We start from the raw sequence: 15,669 nt of genomic DNA, 5'->3' as shown, positions 1-15,669 counted from the left end.
TACAAAGTCTCACGTTTAGGTTTGCGAAAGGCAGCTATGATTCCTCCAAATTAATGGGAGGGCATAGGGGGAGTGTTATTTATAATTGTTCTCCAAATAAAAACATGAATGTGGTTATGTCTGATGCTGTCCAAGTTCCAGTTTAGTAAAGTCCCAATCAGAATTTACTTACTGCTTTTCCCCCACTTTGGTGTCTCTCTTCATCACCAGTCAGATCTCACCCTGCATGTTCTCAGGAGTAGGAAGAATGTCTTTGATTTTTTTTGGAAGGAGGTGGGACATGCTTTGGGGTTAGATTGAGATCACAGGACTCAAGAAATACACTTAATTATCATTCAGATCCCTATTTGACCAATGTTACTGAAAATGCTTTTATTTCTTCTTGAACACTTAGTATTCTGGTTATTATTTGTTGATCCCTATTCAACTAGAAGATCTATTTGGAGAGAGGACACGTAGTTCAGAGCTTTTTCAAAGAGTGATGACCCAGACTGCATGCACCTGACTTGTCTGGAAGCCTGGTTCGGATGGTAGGATTTAAGCCTTCACAACCAGACACACTGACTCAGACCTCAGGCAGTGGAACATGGGAGTCTGTGTGCTCTTAAGATCTCCAGGTCATTTTGATGCATATAATAGAGTTATAGTCCCACTGATAAAAGAGTTTAGCTTCTTGATTCAGATAGTCTTGGGTTTAAATATTAGTAATACCATTTATTAGCTAAGTGACTTAGGGAAATTAAGAACTTTTCAAGCCGACTTCGCAGAGTCCTGGCTGCTAGAGAGCACCCTGTCCCCCAGAGCCTGCAGTACCTGCACGCCAGGCGATACAGCCCACACTCATGGCTAAGCTGGCTACCTTTCATCCTGACCATATGCCCCCGTGTTTTAAGTTGTTTTTTCTACTTCTTTTACATTAGTTTAGTCTAAAATAACTCAGCTCATTCATTTTTATAACCAAAACATCTGGGAAAAGCCCAGCATTTCTATTGCATTTTTAACAGGGTAAGTGAATTTAATCTGTATTTCCTGCAGCTGCTATTTCCCCTCCTACTGGGTTCTCGGGCTTTCATTCCACACCGACACAACACAATTTCATCACAGGGTTTTTAAGAGGAAGCCGTATTTCCATTTTCAAGCAGCTCAGTGGGATCCTGTAATTCTATAAGGTGTGTAAGCACAAATGAGCTAGTGAGATCTTAGTCAAGGTGACCTAGGGAGTTCCAGGCCAGATGCTGAGATCTGACAGATTCTCCAATAAAGAGATCCAGATCGCTTCTCACTTTTCCCACCTCCTCGTTGTCCAAATTGAATGAGCTTGCTCCTTTTGAAAAATGTCTTGGAGAAGCGCTCCATAGTTGTGATATTATAAACATTGCTACCTCCTTTTATTACTGAAATCATTTCTGGGAAAGGTTGGTCAAACATGGTAAAAGCTAGATCCGGCCTCGTGATTTACTCACTGTCAGCTCCAATTGCCCGTGCCCCTACTATGAATGCTTGCCACCACGGTGACCAGGGTCCTCTCCTGCCTTCTCAGGATGCCATTACTCTTTGGCATATATACCTGTGTAGTTATGAATTTTTTAACTGCTTCCATTATGTCCAGTGTTTATCTGTGTCAACATTTCCTCCTGACAGCGTGAATTCCTTAGGGAAGGACTTGAGTTTGTGATCCTCTTTGTATGGCGCCTAGCCACATATGAAAACTGGCTTTTATAAACTCTTTTGAATTGTGAACTGATTAGATTTGATTTTAGAAATGTTCTAGTCCAGGTATACAAACTAAACTAAAGTGACTTCAGGGACCAGGAAGTTAACATGAATATCTAAGAGGCAGGTTATAAGAACATTTGGGTACTTAAGGCTGAGTCTTCCTGAGTGCTGACTTCACCTAAAAGACTACACCATCAGGTATTCAGTAGAGGCTGTGGTCAGACCAAACATTTATGATTCACATTCATCATATGGGTCATAGGATTGCAACTTCTGATCCAGAGGCTATATATCCAAATGGTTAGAAGCTAACAATAAGGTTAGAGCCCTACGACAGAGGTTCACCACTTGGTTCTGCCACTAACTGGCTATGTAATATGAAGCAAGTTGGCAAACCTCTGCGTACCTTAGTTTGTTCCTCAATAAAATGGAAATAATACTACCTCTGTTGTAGAATTATTTGGATTTTTACTGAAATAATACATTTAGATGCCTTAGAATAGTGCTCAGATGTTAACTAGTTTTAGCAGTAGCCCAACCTCTTCAGTATTTTGGTGAGAAAATTGAAGCTCAGGGACACAGACACATCCCGCATCATGTAGCTAACTTCTAGTAGAGTTCCTACTAGGACCCAGAACACTAAATTCCAGGTTGAGTATCCTTTCTGCTACTATCAGTGATTTTCAAATATTATTTTATTAGCAGCAGAACCTCCCTCACCTTTTACTCCCCAAATATCACGCAGAACTCCAGGATAAAACAGATTCAAGTGGTGCCGCTCTGGTTGAAAGACAGTTGCAAGCCCAGAGCCCCGCCCACTGGCTCTGCCTCCCTGCCACGCTTCTCGAAATCCGCATGACTCTGAAGATCCCGAAGAGAAGTTTCACAACCACTACACTAAAAAGTTTGGAAAAGTAAATGAATATCTAAAGAAGGGCTAAGCCCTGTCTTTGCATGTGTGAGTTTCCTCTGGCAAGGCTATATGTCTCCGTTAGCGCTAACACTAACTTTCAGATATAAAAATAAAAAAAATGGAAGTGGATGAATCCCTTGAAACCATGGAAAATGGTAACCACCAAAGCCCCTCACACCCATCTTGCTGTCATTTAGCAAGGAACAGAAATCACGAAGTTCTTAATTTATAGCCTTGGTCCGACACAGAATTGTTTAACATCGCCTATAACTCAGGCTTTTTCTCCACCACTCATAAGTCATGGTAATTACTCTGGGTCCCCATGGGCAGAGGGGTATGGAGATCTGCTGCCTTACAGGTGTTCTGTCTTCTTCCAGGACATGCACATCATCAGTACCGATGAGAACCAAGTGTTTGCAGCCGTCCAAGAATGGAACCAGAATGACACGTACAACCTCTACATCTCAGACATGCGTGGCATCTACTTCACCCTGGCCATGGAGAACATTAAGAGTAGCCGAGGTCTAATGGGAAACATTATTATTGAATTGTATGAGGTATGTAGCCAAGATGGTCCTGCACCTGGGTCTGCCTCTCTTTTGGAGGAGTTTTAATGGGATAAACATGAGCGTTGCAGTCAGCCAGTCCTGGGTTCAGATGGCAGCTGTACCCTTTAGCGATTGTGTGACTTGGGGCAGGTAACTTAGCTTCCCTGTGCCTCCATCTCGTCACCTGTGAAACAGGGATAAAATATTTGCCTAATGAGATGGTTGTGAGAATGAGAGAGAACATAAGTAAAGCATCTATAGTGGTGGTTGACTCAGCAAACTTGAATAGATGGTGGCTGAAGTGAATGTTCTTTGGTGGATGAGCATGATTATGAGCCAGACGCCCAGGTATTTGACCTACGTGGGCTCGCTTAAGTCCCTTTTTCAACTCTACGGACTCTGAGTGGAGGCACGTATCTATTAGTATATCTTAAATCATTTGGAAAATAACATCTTATGAACAAGTTATACAGGAAAAGAAAAGTGACTATCAGTGCTGGAGATGACAGATTCCCTAAAATGCCACCGGATGCCAACATTGGAGTATGGTGAAGAACTGACCTTGACTTACTTTGAGTTGTTGTTTAATATGATCACCTTACTGAGTTTTCAGTTATATTGAGGTTTTGTTTTTAAATGTGATCACCAGTTAAAGAATTAATTTATCTAGGAAACCAAGTGACTCCACAGAGGAACTAGAGAAAAACGAGTTGTTTCAGTGACCTTAAGCCTGGGTCACTTTTTATGTCTCTAATGGCAGTGTATGACCTTTGATGGTCCTGGCCACAGTGCTCACCTTGTTGGTATGATGGATTGATTTGAGTAAAGGGGTGTATTTCATTATCCAGCATTCACTAGTGACTGGTGGTCAAACCTACACCTACTACACTGGTGGAGGTCATTCATTCATGGAGGGAGGAGTTGTCTGTCATGAGCGGTAGCTTAAGATGGTGTGGGTGAACTGCTCCCTTACGAGTTTTCATCTTTGAGGCATGGGAGCAGCTTTCAGAATAGAGAGATCAGTGTAGGGGCTCCTGCTTTATTGTGGTGTCTTCTGAGCAGTGCCTGGCGAAGTTCTAGCATCCCTACACTGGTATCGAAGTTACTGAGAGTGGTAAAAGATTCTAGTTATTTTATTAGGTAAGAGGACCACACAAAGTTCTGGGGGTGAATAGAAGTACAATAAAAAAGAGAGAGAGAGAGAGAGAAGTGAATGGCACTGGGTGTAAAACAGAATCAGTAGAAATACCGTGATTTCCTAGGACGTTGTTGACAAGTGCTGATTCCCTTAACGACAAGGTCCCCATTTGGGAAATGGCCCAGATTTTTTCTTAGAATTACAAAAATTTCTTAGAATTACAAAAACTGGTAAAGATGACTAAGGTGTGTAAAGGGCTTTGGGAAGCTTACCTTTACATGCCTCTAATCATACCTGGAGGCAGAAATACCCTTTGTTATTGGGCAGTAAATCATTTCTGGTGGGAAGGTTTAGACGAAATGTTCCTAGGACTGAGGCCATTGCAACCAGGTTCCTCTTCACATAAGTGAGGCTATAGAGATGAGACAATTATTCATACTCCTGTGGTCAGACCTCAGTAGGACAGGGTAGACATTGCTGCAGACGACCTTCCAATTGAGAAATCCCTGTGTCTCTGACCCTATCGATAAGGCAGGTGAGTTTGGCACTGTGCTGTTCTTTTTGTAATAAAGAGCACCTTGGTCATTGTGAATAGTGAGACACTCTGATCTGAAGTGGAACATGGATCAAAATGAAGAATATGCCTAGATATATGTATTTTTTTGGTCTTGCTGAAGTCAGCCATGCCTTTTTGGTCTTTTGGGGGGAAAATGCATGGTGTCATTCCATCTATACAGAAGGAAGACATACCAGGCCAGGCAACTTCTCTAAAACCAGTTGTGTTGAGTTTGTTCTCCATTTAATTTTATCCGGGTTCATTGGGCCCCTGCTTTGTGTTAAAGCCCATGAGTAAGGCAGGAGAGATACCGATTCTTACCCTCTGGAAGCTTGCAACCTAGTTTATTGGGCTTTGAAGAAGCCTGTGAACAAAGTTCCTTTTTTTACCTGCCCAGACTGTAGTCAGTTGAGACAGAGACAAAGGGTGAGACAAGTGGAGATCAAATACCAGCTTTACTGCTTTTAAAAGTTATATAGGAGATGGGGCGCCTGGGTGGCTCAGTCGTTAAGCGTCTGCCTTCGGCTCAGGTCATGATCCCAGGGTCCTGGGATCGAGCCCCGCATCAAGCTCCCCGCTCCGCAGGAAGCCTGCTTCTCCCTCTCCCACTCCCCCTGCTTGTGTTCACTCTCTCGCTGTGTCTCTCTGTCAAATAAATAAATAAAATCTTTAAAAAAAAATAAAAGTTATATAGGAGCAAGTGGGCTTGCTAATACTGCCTGCCAGACCTGGATGCACCCATCTAGTCACATGCACAAATAGTAAATCAGAAGCTGTCTTGTGGAAGCCTCTTCCTAGAACACCACGGCAGTGAGGTACAGAGAATGTGATCTTTGCAGGCAAATCCCCAAAATAGTGGACCTGGGGATGAGTCGTATATGCCCAGTTCTTTTTTTGCAATGTTACCAATCTGATTACCATCTTTTTGCCCTGCAGAGGAAGAAGTGGAAGACATTCCATATTTTAAGACCTGCATGAGTCAAGAACTAGTTGGATGGTGTAGATTTGTAAGACCATGAGCTAGCCAATCTAATTGCATCAAATAGATGCTCACCAGGTACAAGAATGAGTGCCAGATAGGTGGTTGGAGTTTAGATTCTAGAAGGCATTTAATACCAAGAGAATAAATTGTATCCAGACACTATCTAGACCATGACCGTATTGAAGGCTTTTAGAGGGTGTTGCCGTTTTGTACCTGGAGATGCATTCTGTGATTTGGAGATAAAGCCGAATTTAATTGGTCTCTAGGGGTCGTTAGTTTTTAACCTCCTTCACTGGAGATTCTTATAGAAACTGAGATTGTGTACCATATGGCCAGTTAGCAAAGAGACTATAATTTTTCTGGACTCTGAATGCCCTTGAGTAATGCATCTGGGAAAACTAGGAAGCTTTCACATTCAATTCAACTAAATTAATGCACTTTCATAGAGTATATTTTGTTTGATGAGATGAAGGTGGTGCATGAGACTCACAATCTACTGGAAAGATACATGACCCTATTAGGGTAGTTAGTGATCACAGACTAACTTGTATTAAAGCTGTGATTTTCCGTGTTGTAGAATCACTAAAGAGGAAGGTTAAATCTAACTTGAGGAATTTGGGGGGACTTGGAGATGAATTGGCTTAAAGGATGAATTACTGGAGCTTGGGAGAAAGGCATGTCTGGTGGAATACCAGCATGAGATGAGAACCAGAGTCTGATGAGTAGATGCCCATTTTCATGGAATGTTGAGTGACTTTGGGGAACAGTGGGGTTAAATATTGCAAAGATACTAGTAAAGAGCTAAATTGAAGAGTTGGGCATTTATTTGATGGGCAGATTTTTCTCTCTGTTTTTCCCTTACATCTACATACCTAAAAATGATATTTGGATGTTTGATGCAGTCTCCTATGCCAAGTTAATGTATATTATGATGTGTTAGGATATTACACCTGTTTAACCTTGTCTGAAATGTCAGAGATGCCTTTAAGTAACACAGATGTGGATTGGCTCGGGATGAGCACAGCCACTCAAATCTATTTACTAGTGTATCACTCCATCTTTCACGTGGCCCTGTCAAGCTTCTTCTTGACCATGGGAAGGGGACAAAGAAAATGAGAACTTACTTGAGAATTCACCCTGCAGGTCTTGGCACTAAAAGACCTTAGAAGCCAGTGGGTGGGAATCCACCCCCTCTGAACTTCCTAAAACTGAATAAGGCAGAGACATTGTTTATTTCTTGGTCTGTTGGAGCAGTCTCCTTCTGTAGAGAGTCTCTTCTCATTCTTCCTTTAATCCCTGCTTCCAAGTACAATATTGTCATGGCTGTAATTACATAATCAGGTGAGAAAATAATTCTTAAAGGCCAAATAATAATTTCTTTTTTAAGGTGTCAGAGCCTGTTCCATCAAAACAAGTCTGATGATGACAACGAGTACAATCTATTATGTGTGTTCACCATTATTCTGTGATACTCTTTTCACGTAGAGCTTTGTTGTGGTTTCTTCACATCACTAACTCCAAACTACATTTCTTCTTAGTTGCTTTCCACTGATAAATCAAGAAACAAATATTCTTTCCAACACCCTCAAAATTATATTATGGAAACATTGCTCTGAGCTGTGGGTTGGATGCATTTTCTTCAATATTTTCCTGGATGTAAAGCATCCAACTCGTACCTCATTATAATAATAACAACAGCATACCAGGTAATGCCTAAGACCGGTATTGTTGAATAAAAATATATTATGTTGGCTACAGATGCACTTCTAAATGTTCTACCACCCACATTTTTTAAAGTAAAACAAACAGGTGAAGTTAATTATGATAATATATTTTATTTAACCAAAATACCTAAAATATTATCATTTTAGTATGTGCACCATTTGAAAGATTACTAATGAGATATTTTATATTTTTCCATACTAAATCTCCAAAATTCTGGGTGTATTTTACACTTCCCCCATATCTCAATTCATATGCTAAATTTTCATCAGAGATACTTGATCAGTATTCACATTTCATAAAATGTGCAGTCAAAAAAGTAGAGTCACATACCCAAGTTATTCTAAACACACTTAAAAGTTTGCCAATAACAGAATTGGGTGTTGGTTTTTAAGTTAAAGTTCAGATTGTTTCAAATAAAATACAGGTAAACTTCAACTCCTTAGTCCTACTGGCCACATTTCAAGTGCTCAGTAACCATATGTGGCTAGTGGCCATAGTATTGGTTTGCATAACCCTAATTTATCTATCTATCTATCTATCTATCTATCTATCATTGCCATATCTCTTTGTGGTAGGTATCATCCCCCCTGGCGCCTATGAGAGTACAGAGGTGCAGAGAATTTAGTAACTTGGCTCAGATCACACAGATAGTAAAATGGTAGAGCTATGTTTGAACCAGTCCATGTATATTTGAATAAAAAGGCCAGGCTCTTCCCACATGCATTTTTTTCACATTTATTTATTTTTTTTATTGAGGCCTAATTTATGTATAGTAAAACTTACCCATTTTGGTATGCAGTTCTGTGAGTTTTGATAGGGGTATGCAGCTGTGTAACTACCACCATAATCAAGATAGAGAACTGTCACCCCAAAATACTTCCTTGATGGCCTTTTTGTAGCCAACCATATTCCCACCCCAAATCACTGGCAGACCAGTCTGATTTCTTTCTCTCTCCTGTTTTGCCTTTTATGGGTTTTCATGTGATTGGAATTATACAGTAGATAGTCTTTTGAGTTTGGCTTCTTTTACTTAGAATCATGCATTTGAGAATCACCCATGTTGTTGAATATCAGTAGACGTTCCTTTTTTTTTTTTAATTTCCGAGTAGTATTCCATTATGTGGATGTGCCCTGGTTTGTTTATTCATTCACCAGTTGAAAGACATTAAAGTTGTTTCCAGTTCTGTGTGGTAATGAATAAAACCTCTATGAACGTTCATGTAAACAGAAGTTTTTCTTTCTCATGGGTAAATACCTAGGGGTAGGATTGCTGGGTTGAATGTGGTAGAATATGATTATAAAAAGCCACCAAGCTGTTTCTAAAGTGGTATTCTCATTTTGCATCCCCACCTGAGATGTAAGAGTTCTGGTTGCTTCACATCTTCACTGACACTTGGCATTATCAGGTGTGTGTGTGTGTGTGTGTGTGTGTGTGTGTGTGTGGCCACTGTGAAAGGAGCCTAGTGGTACCTTAGTGTGAGTTTAATTTGAATTTCCTAATGACTATGTGGAACTCACCAGGATGGATAAAATGAGACTCTCTGAGTCATCTTAAGTGTTCTGCTTTCTTTGCCCATCTTATTGATGTTCCCTTGCTTTCCCTGTCCCTTGTGCCTGCTCCCCACCCTTGCTTTATCATGAACTTGAGTGACCCATCTTTGGCCAGATGGACAGCTGCTTATAGACTCCACAGGCACATATTTCCCTGCCTTACCTTCATCAGCCCCTCACCACCAGTTCCACTCTAGGGACAGCCCAAGGCAGACCATGGTAATTGCTTTTCTCAGCAGAGCCCTGGTTTCCTTGTCCTAAGGGCCCAGGGAGGTGAGAAACAGATGCCCATACCACCTGGACTCAGTGCTCTGCCAAGAAGCTGCTGTCAGTTCCCCTTCATACCTCAAATTGATTTCCAGAAGGAAAATGGGCCACACAAGCCTGTACTTGTACTACCATCTTCTGTGGGCACCATCCCAAGCTGGTGCCCTTCTCTTTGAACTCTGGGGCCGGCAGCTGCAAGCCATGCTTCTGATTTTAAACAACAGTGGGAGGAAACATGGTCAGAGTTTATCAGATGCCAAGTACCTCCTTGGGTGGAAGAGTTAAAATGGGTGTCTCATTCTCTCATTCCTTTATATCGTGTGTAGTGAGGCTCAGTAGTGTTTCATGATACTTTTGCATCAGAGACATACATGTGCCTACATGTGCACACATGCATGTGTACATGGGTATGAGTCCTAGGCTGTAGCATACATGCATTTTGTACTGGGGCTGCAGTCAAGAAGTTTGAAAGCTGTTGGCCTAGGGCACACAGAAGCAAAGTGCCCTGTAAAATTATAGCCTATTTATACACGATTTAGAGCCAAGAAGCAATTCAGTAATAATGTAAGGGTTTTGAACAATCCAAATAAAAATCAGAAGTGTTCTGGTTCTTTCGGACTGGAGGGAGATGGCTCATATTCGACTATAGGAGAAAGTCCTTCAGAGCTGCAGATGGCTTCCCTGTGTCTTTTCAGACCCCACTCTCCAGATTCTGCTCTCAGAATATGTAGGGAATACGAAAAATGCCCATCTGAGTGGTGTGGTGCTCAGTGAGAAAATGTGGTAGTGACCATTCCGTTTGCCAAAGACACTCATCCAGAAGAACCCAAGAGGCAACTGAATGGCTAGTAATTGATGCTGTGATGCATCCAGCTAGGAGGCAGTGGATGGGGGTGACAAGAGCCCCACAGGAACAGGCTCCAAAATCTAAGTCGGACTTGTAAATTTCTCCAGGGAGGTAGACACCAAGGCCCTGGGCACATGTTGGAGGGGACCAGCTGGCTTATAGGAGAGCATTCTCTAGAATCATCATCTGGTGGTCCAACAGAAAAAGTACCAGCTCCATGGCTGAAGAAAATACCAAAAGGCCTCCATCATACAGATGGTTCTATCCATTCTCTGTGAGGAATAATTGGTAGTCAGGTTTAAGAGAAACACTTTTGCAGTTGGTTTTTAATAAAGACCGAGGTGATAGGAGAGCCTCAGAGCCTCTAGATGAGCATAGAAGATGGCAGTCTTCCCAAAATGGCACTGACTTTAAGCAGCTGGGGCAGAGAGGGTTTGTCCGGTAAGGACAGAACTCTGACACCAGTGCCCCTCCCCCCACCTTGGCTTCTGTCCGTACCCACCCTCTGTTCAAGTTAGGAATTTAATCATTTCTTTGTTGGCCATTTGTCCAATTCCCCTGGTGGTGTCCTTCCCAGATAAATTCTGTTCTCCTCTTGACATTCTTTGTCCATTTTTTGTTTGTTTTTATCTGCGTTGGCATTCTTTTTCAAGGGCAGTCAGATTACTTAAGAAAAACAAAAGCAAAAACAAAAACAAACTTCTTATTTCACCCACTAAATTATGTCATTAAAAAAAATAAAAGAGCTCACTTCTATAAAATTCTTTCCCACTAGTATTCTCTCAGTTAACCATGATTCTCAAAGAATGGGGAATAAATACACTTAAAATTCTGAGATATCTCTTTCCAGAAAACCTGTCATTCAACTTCATGTTTATATACATTTAAATGAGTTGACTTGCCTTTTGGCTTTGGAACATGCTGAGATTGTACAGGAAGTTAGGGAATCTTTCTTTGAGGTACTGTTGTCATTCAGAATATCTGTTCTTATTGCCCAAAATGTAGACGTGGAAGGAATAAAAGTTTGAGTTGAATCTGACTTACTCCAGAACACTTCTGAATCATAAATTTCTTTTAATTCTCTAGCTTCTTGTTTTGTGGCGATGATCTTCTCCCTTCTTCATATCAAGGGTATGCAAATTCCAGTAGATCAGGAACTCTGGCAAGAGTGCTCTGCATTTTCTCATGTATCCATGCTTAGCCAGCTGAGGAAAAAGAGGAAGGGCAGAGTTGATTTTGTCTATTTCAAAGTGACCATTGGCTGAGACCCAAAGGTGACATGGAAGTTATGCAGGATCACACAAAGATGGATGCCAGGTCACCAAGCTGGGTTGTCTGCCTGAAAATATCTGCCTCACTACTAATCAGGAGGCTAAACTTCCAGCCTTAAGGACTATACCTTAATGCTTTCAAAATCTGCCTACAAACTCCTCCTGAGCCAAAGTACATATTCCACAGAAGGGGTAACTCCTTCGGTTGTTATCCCCACCACTGCCACCTCAAGAGGGAATGTTAATAGTTAATCAAGGATAAGATCCTATGAACAGAATGCAGAAACATATAAAGTAGGAAAAAGCAGATGGATAAAAGGGCAGTGGGATATCTGGGTCAGGGGCAGGTGGTAGAGGGTGCAGAGATGAACTTAAACTTCTCCCAAAGACCACATGGTATATGGCATTTCTCACCATGTTCCTCCTCTTCTCTTCTTTTATACCCCCAACACCCTGTGGAAAGCGCTGGGGCTTCTCCCAGGGCTTCTCCAAGATTATCAGCATTTGGCCCAACATGGTTCTCCATCTCTTGCCCTTTTTCCTAGGTAGCAGGTATCAAAGGGATATTCTTGGCAAACAAGAAGGTGGATGACCAGGTGAAGACGTATATCACTTACAACAAGGGCAGAGACTGGCGCCTACTTCAAGCCCCAGATGTGGACCTGCGTGGAAGTCCAGTACACTGCTTGCTGGTCAGTCACCCCATCTCACATGAAGTCCACAGGGCAGGCTGGTCACCTGGGGATGTCCCATCAGGGGCTTTCTTCCAGCAAGGGGTCTTAGGAACTTGCTGGGCAGGCATTTCCCACAACCCTCAGGGCGTTGATCTCCAGGCTCAGATTGCCATACCACTTGGATGGAAAGCTCAGTTGAAACTCACAGGCATGTACTGAGAATACACTATGTGCTCCAACTCTTAGTAAGATAAAGACATGTTTAAGAGACAGTGCCTGCATTCCAGAGTCCCAGACAGGGCTCAGGAGTAGAAACACTCCTGCTAACTGATACTGATATGATTCAGTTTGATAAGTGCTTGTTAGATGTCAAGGTAAGCAAAAGTTGCCTTGCCAGCCCAGGAGAGGTCAGGATGGTGTGTCCACATGGGACGGTGGTTACTCTGTCAGCATTCCCAGGGAGTGCCCGGTGTATGGAATATTGAGGTAGGCACTCTGGAGGACATGATGCATAAGAAGTTTTCTCTGCCCTCAGGTGTGTGAACTCTAGGTGGGGAGGGAAGGCAGGTCATTAACAGTGAAGTTCATGAACCCTCTGTGCTGTCTTAGAAAGGACCTATGTGAGAAACTCTTCCAAGGCCTCGGAAATGGTTATGTTTCTCTCTTAGCAAAAAGTTGCCTTTTGCCATTGTTAAAAAGATTTATTACCAACTTTCCACACTGTAGACATTATGTTAAAAACTGAGGATATGGGGGTGGACAGGGCCTTTCCTTTTTTTTTTTTTTTTGTAGATTTCAATCTAACCCCCTCTTTTCAGCTGGGGTTCCAGGCAGATCAGAGCCAAATGCGCACCCACCTAGGAGCTGGTCATAGTGTGAATTTTCTTTTTTCCTAGGCCTTACCCATGGCTTTATCTTATTTTCCTAACCTAATTTTCTTCTTTCTCCAATTTCATCATTCTCTTGTTTTTATTTATTATATAGGATACCTATCTATAAATCCCTCATCCTTTTTAAGAACACCTAAAAAAGGATAAATGAGTAAATAAATTTCTATTAGTTTTAGACAGTGTCTTCAAACATTTTAGGTAAAATTCAAGTAACATTATAAACAGGAGTCAAATAATGTGAAGGAGAAACAGAAACAATCTGGTTGAAGAAGGGGGTAGAGGGCCTGGAGACTGCTTTACTTAGCTTCCCCGCTTCATCCCTCCCAGTGGCCGCCTACAGCTCTAAAAAGCAGGATGTGATGGTCAAGATCAGAAACAGGGGAAGGTCAGGATCATTCTGTGGGAAGGAATGGTCAGGGAGGCTTCCTAAGGCTGACCATGGACTGGACCTTGATGGATGGGGCAGGTATGAGGAAGGGAGGGGAGGCCTACAGTTGTGATGGGGGCAGCTTCTGATGTGAGCATACTAGCTGCCTCAGGCAGAAATGTCTCCTGCCCAAATCTTAGTGTGAGACTGTTTCTGGAAGCCTCATCTCTGGTGGGGCAGGGGTGTGTGTCAGAAGTTTGCCGGAACGAAGCTGTTTTCTTCTCCATTTTAGCCCTTCTGCTCCTTACACCTGCACTTGCAGATCTCTGAAAATCCATATTCCTCAGGAAGAATTTCTAGCAAGGAGACAGCCCCGGGACTTGTGGTGGCTACAGGTAAGAAAGACATTCCCTGTGCTTCTTCCTCCCTGACAGCTTCTGGAATATTTATCACCTCTTTGGACTCATTTGAACATTTGGGTGAAAGTGATGGGCACTCCCCCCAGAAAATAGGCAGGGTCATGGAATCCCAGGGCCAGTCTCGTGACCCAGGAAAAGAGCTCCAGACACTTGTAACTTCTAGGTTACTGCGCATCCCACACAGTCACAGAGCTGTCCCCTGTGCTTAGCAAGAGGCCAGAGTTCCTCTCAAAGTAAACTGATCAGAAAGCTTGTTTGTCGTAGGGAATTCTCACTTTAAGACACCTTTGATATATGAACTTGCTAGCTCACCAAATATAAGTTGGGGCAATTTTCTCTTTACACAGAGGATTCTTTGCAAAGGCTTTCACCCCAGAGCTGTTTTTAATCAGGAGGTCTCTGGTGCATGTAAAGGTTTGTTTACACATGATTAACCACTTGGCTGAGAGCCTGGGGGAAAGGGCAAAAAAACCCCTAAGGTTGCATTGTTGGAACCACTGTCCAGTGATCATCAATCAGAAATGAAGATAAAGCAACTCTGCAATGAAAATGAAAATCTCTGGGGAATGTGCTCTGATTAGCATGCGTTTGATTTACATGTACCTTTCAGGAATACATTGATGGCATAAAGCAAGGCAGGCTTCTAATCTCCGAAGTTAGAGTTCTGGTGTTAGGCTTTTCTCTAATGAAAGCAGATAAAGTCACAGTGATTTCCTGAGATGGCACATTCTGTCTTGTCTCATCAACCCGAACCTCTGGCTCCTGGGTCACTGCTCTCCTAGACACGACTTCCTTCTCCATGCCCCCAGCTGCAGGAACTTTGAAACACCATCGGTGACTGACCACGTGGATCAGATTTGCAGCGAGAGTAGTTCTCAAGCATTCTAGGCCATTTCTCTCAACCCCATAGGGATTGAATCCCCGTATGGAACACCACTGGCGTCAGGACAGGCTTCAGTCCAGGTTAGCAAGAGATGAGGGCAGGCTGTGTTGCTATTCTGGCTTGGGGAGTAATCCCCACACTCCCTAATCCTTGTGGGTTGGACCTCCCAACTCAGGGACTGCAACATTCTCTGCCTCTTCTCCAGGCCTGCTGGACACCCTGGCTTGGAATAGAAGCAACATGGAAAACAGTAATTAAAAAAAAAAAAAGAAAGAAAGAAAAGAAAGCAGTAATCAATAATAAAAGTTAGTATTATTTAATATGCCAACTATATAGCCAGGCATTGTCGTATGTGACTTAACCACTCTGAACTTCAGTATTTTCATTGGCAAAGTGGGGTTGACAGTATTGACATAACAGAATTGAAGGATTAAATGAAGAACTAGATTTAAGGTGCTCGGACAGTGCCTGGGACATATTGAATGCTCAATACACATTAGCTGTTATCATCAGTAATATTACAGAAATTTAACCCTGGTCTTCATGTATCAGAAGACTGTGATTTATACATCTTCTTCAACAGAATCCATAAATCATATGCATACACTAGACCTACGCTGACTGAATGAATATACTCAGGAACCCTGGTGTCCTGCTTTCCAAGCTGAGCTCTGACTCTAGCCCAGTGAATTTGGCTTAGTTCTTCAACCACTGGGCTTTGTTTTCCCCATTTTTAAAACAGGTTTCTTTTTTTCCTACCTTGTGGGAGTTTGTAAAACTTAGAGATAGAAGAGTATGTCTACAAGATCCAGCAGAGTGCTCAGAGCATAGTGAGGTGGGATTAGTTGTAGATTTTACCTGTGACCATTGTGTGCCCCTAAATTAGTTGCATGTTAAGCTTTTATAAATTAACAAACATGGA

At 42.2% G+C, this 15,669-nt stretch overlaps 1 protein-coding gene across 1 annotated transcript in view; it reads left to right on the top strand.

The window, feature by feature from the left end:
• Nucleotides 1-15,669, top strand: part of SORCS3 (sortilin related VPS10 domain containing receptor 3) — a 608,461-nt gene that overhangs the window by 504,107 nt on the left and 88,685 nt on the right. The window contains exons 9-11 of the mRNA XM_028098753.2: nucleotides 3,007-3,186; nucleotides 12,060-12,206; nucleotides 13,738-13,840. Coding sequence (XP_027954554.1) covers nucleotides 3,007-3,186; nucleotides 12,060-12,206; nucleotides 13,738-13,840 — 430 coding nt within the window. The remainder of the gene's footprint in view (nucleotides 1-3,006; nucleotides 3,187-12,059; nucleotides 12,207-13,737; nucleotides 13,841-15,669) is intronic.

Source organism: Eumetopias jubatus, unplaced genomic scaffold (assembly GCF_037043125.1).
Source record: "Eumetopias jubatus isolate StellerSeaLion01/CBP00866 unplaced genomic scaffold, mEumJub1_p1.0 scaffold_17, whole genome shotgun sequence".
Classification (NCBI taxonomy): domain Eukaryota; kingdom Metazoa; phylum Chordata; class Mammalia; order Carnivora; family Otariidae; genus Eumetopias; species Eumetopias jubatus.
The sequence above is the reverse complement of the archived record's forward strand: the minus strand, read 5'-3'. Positions and strand labels throughout refer to the sequence as shown.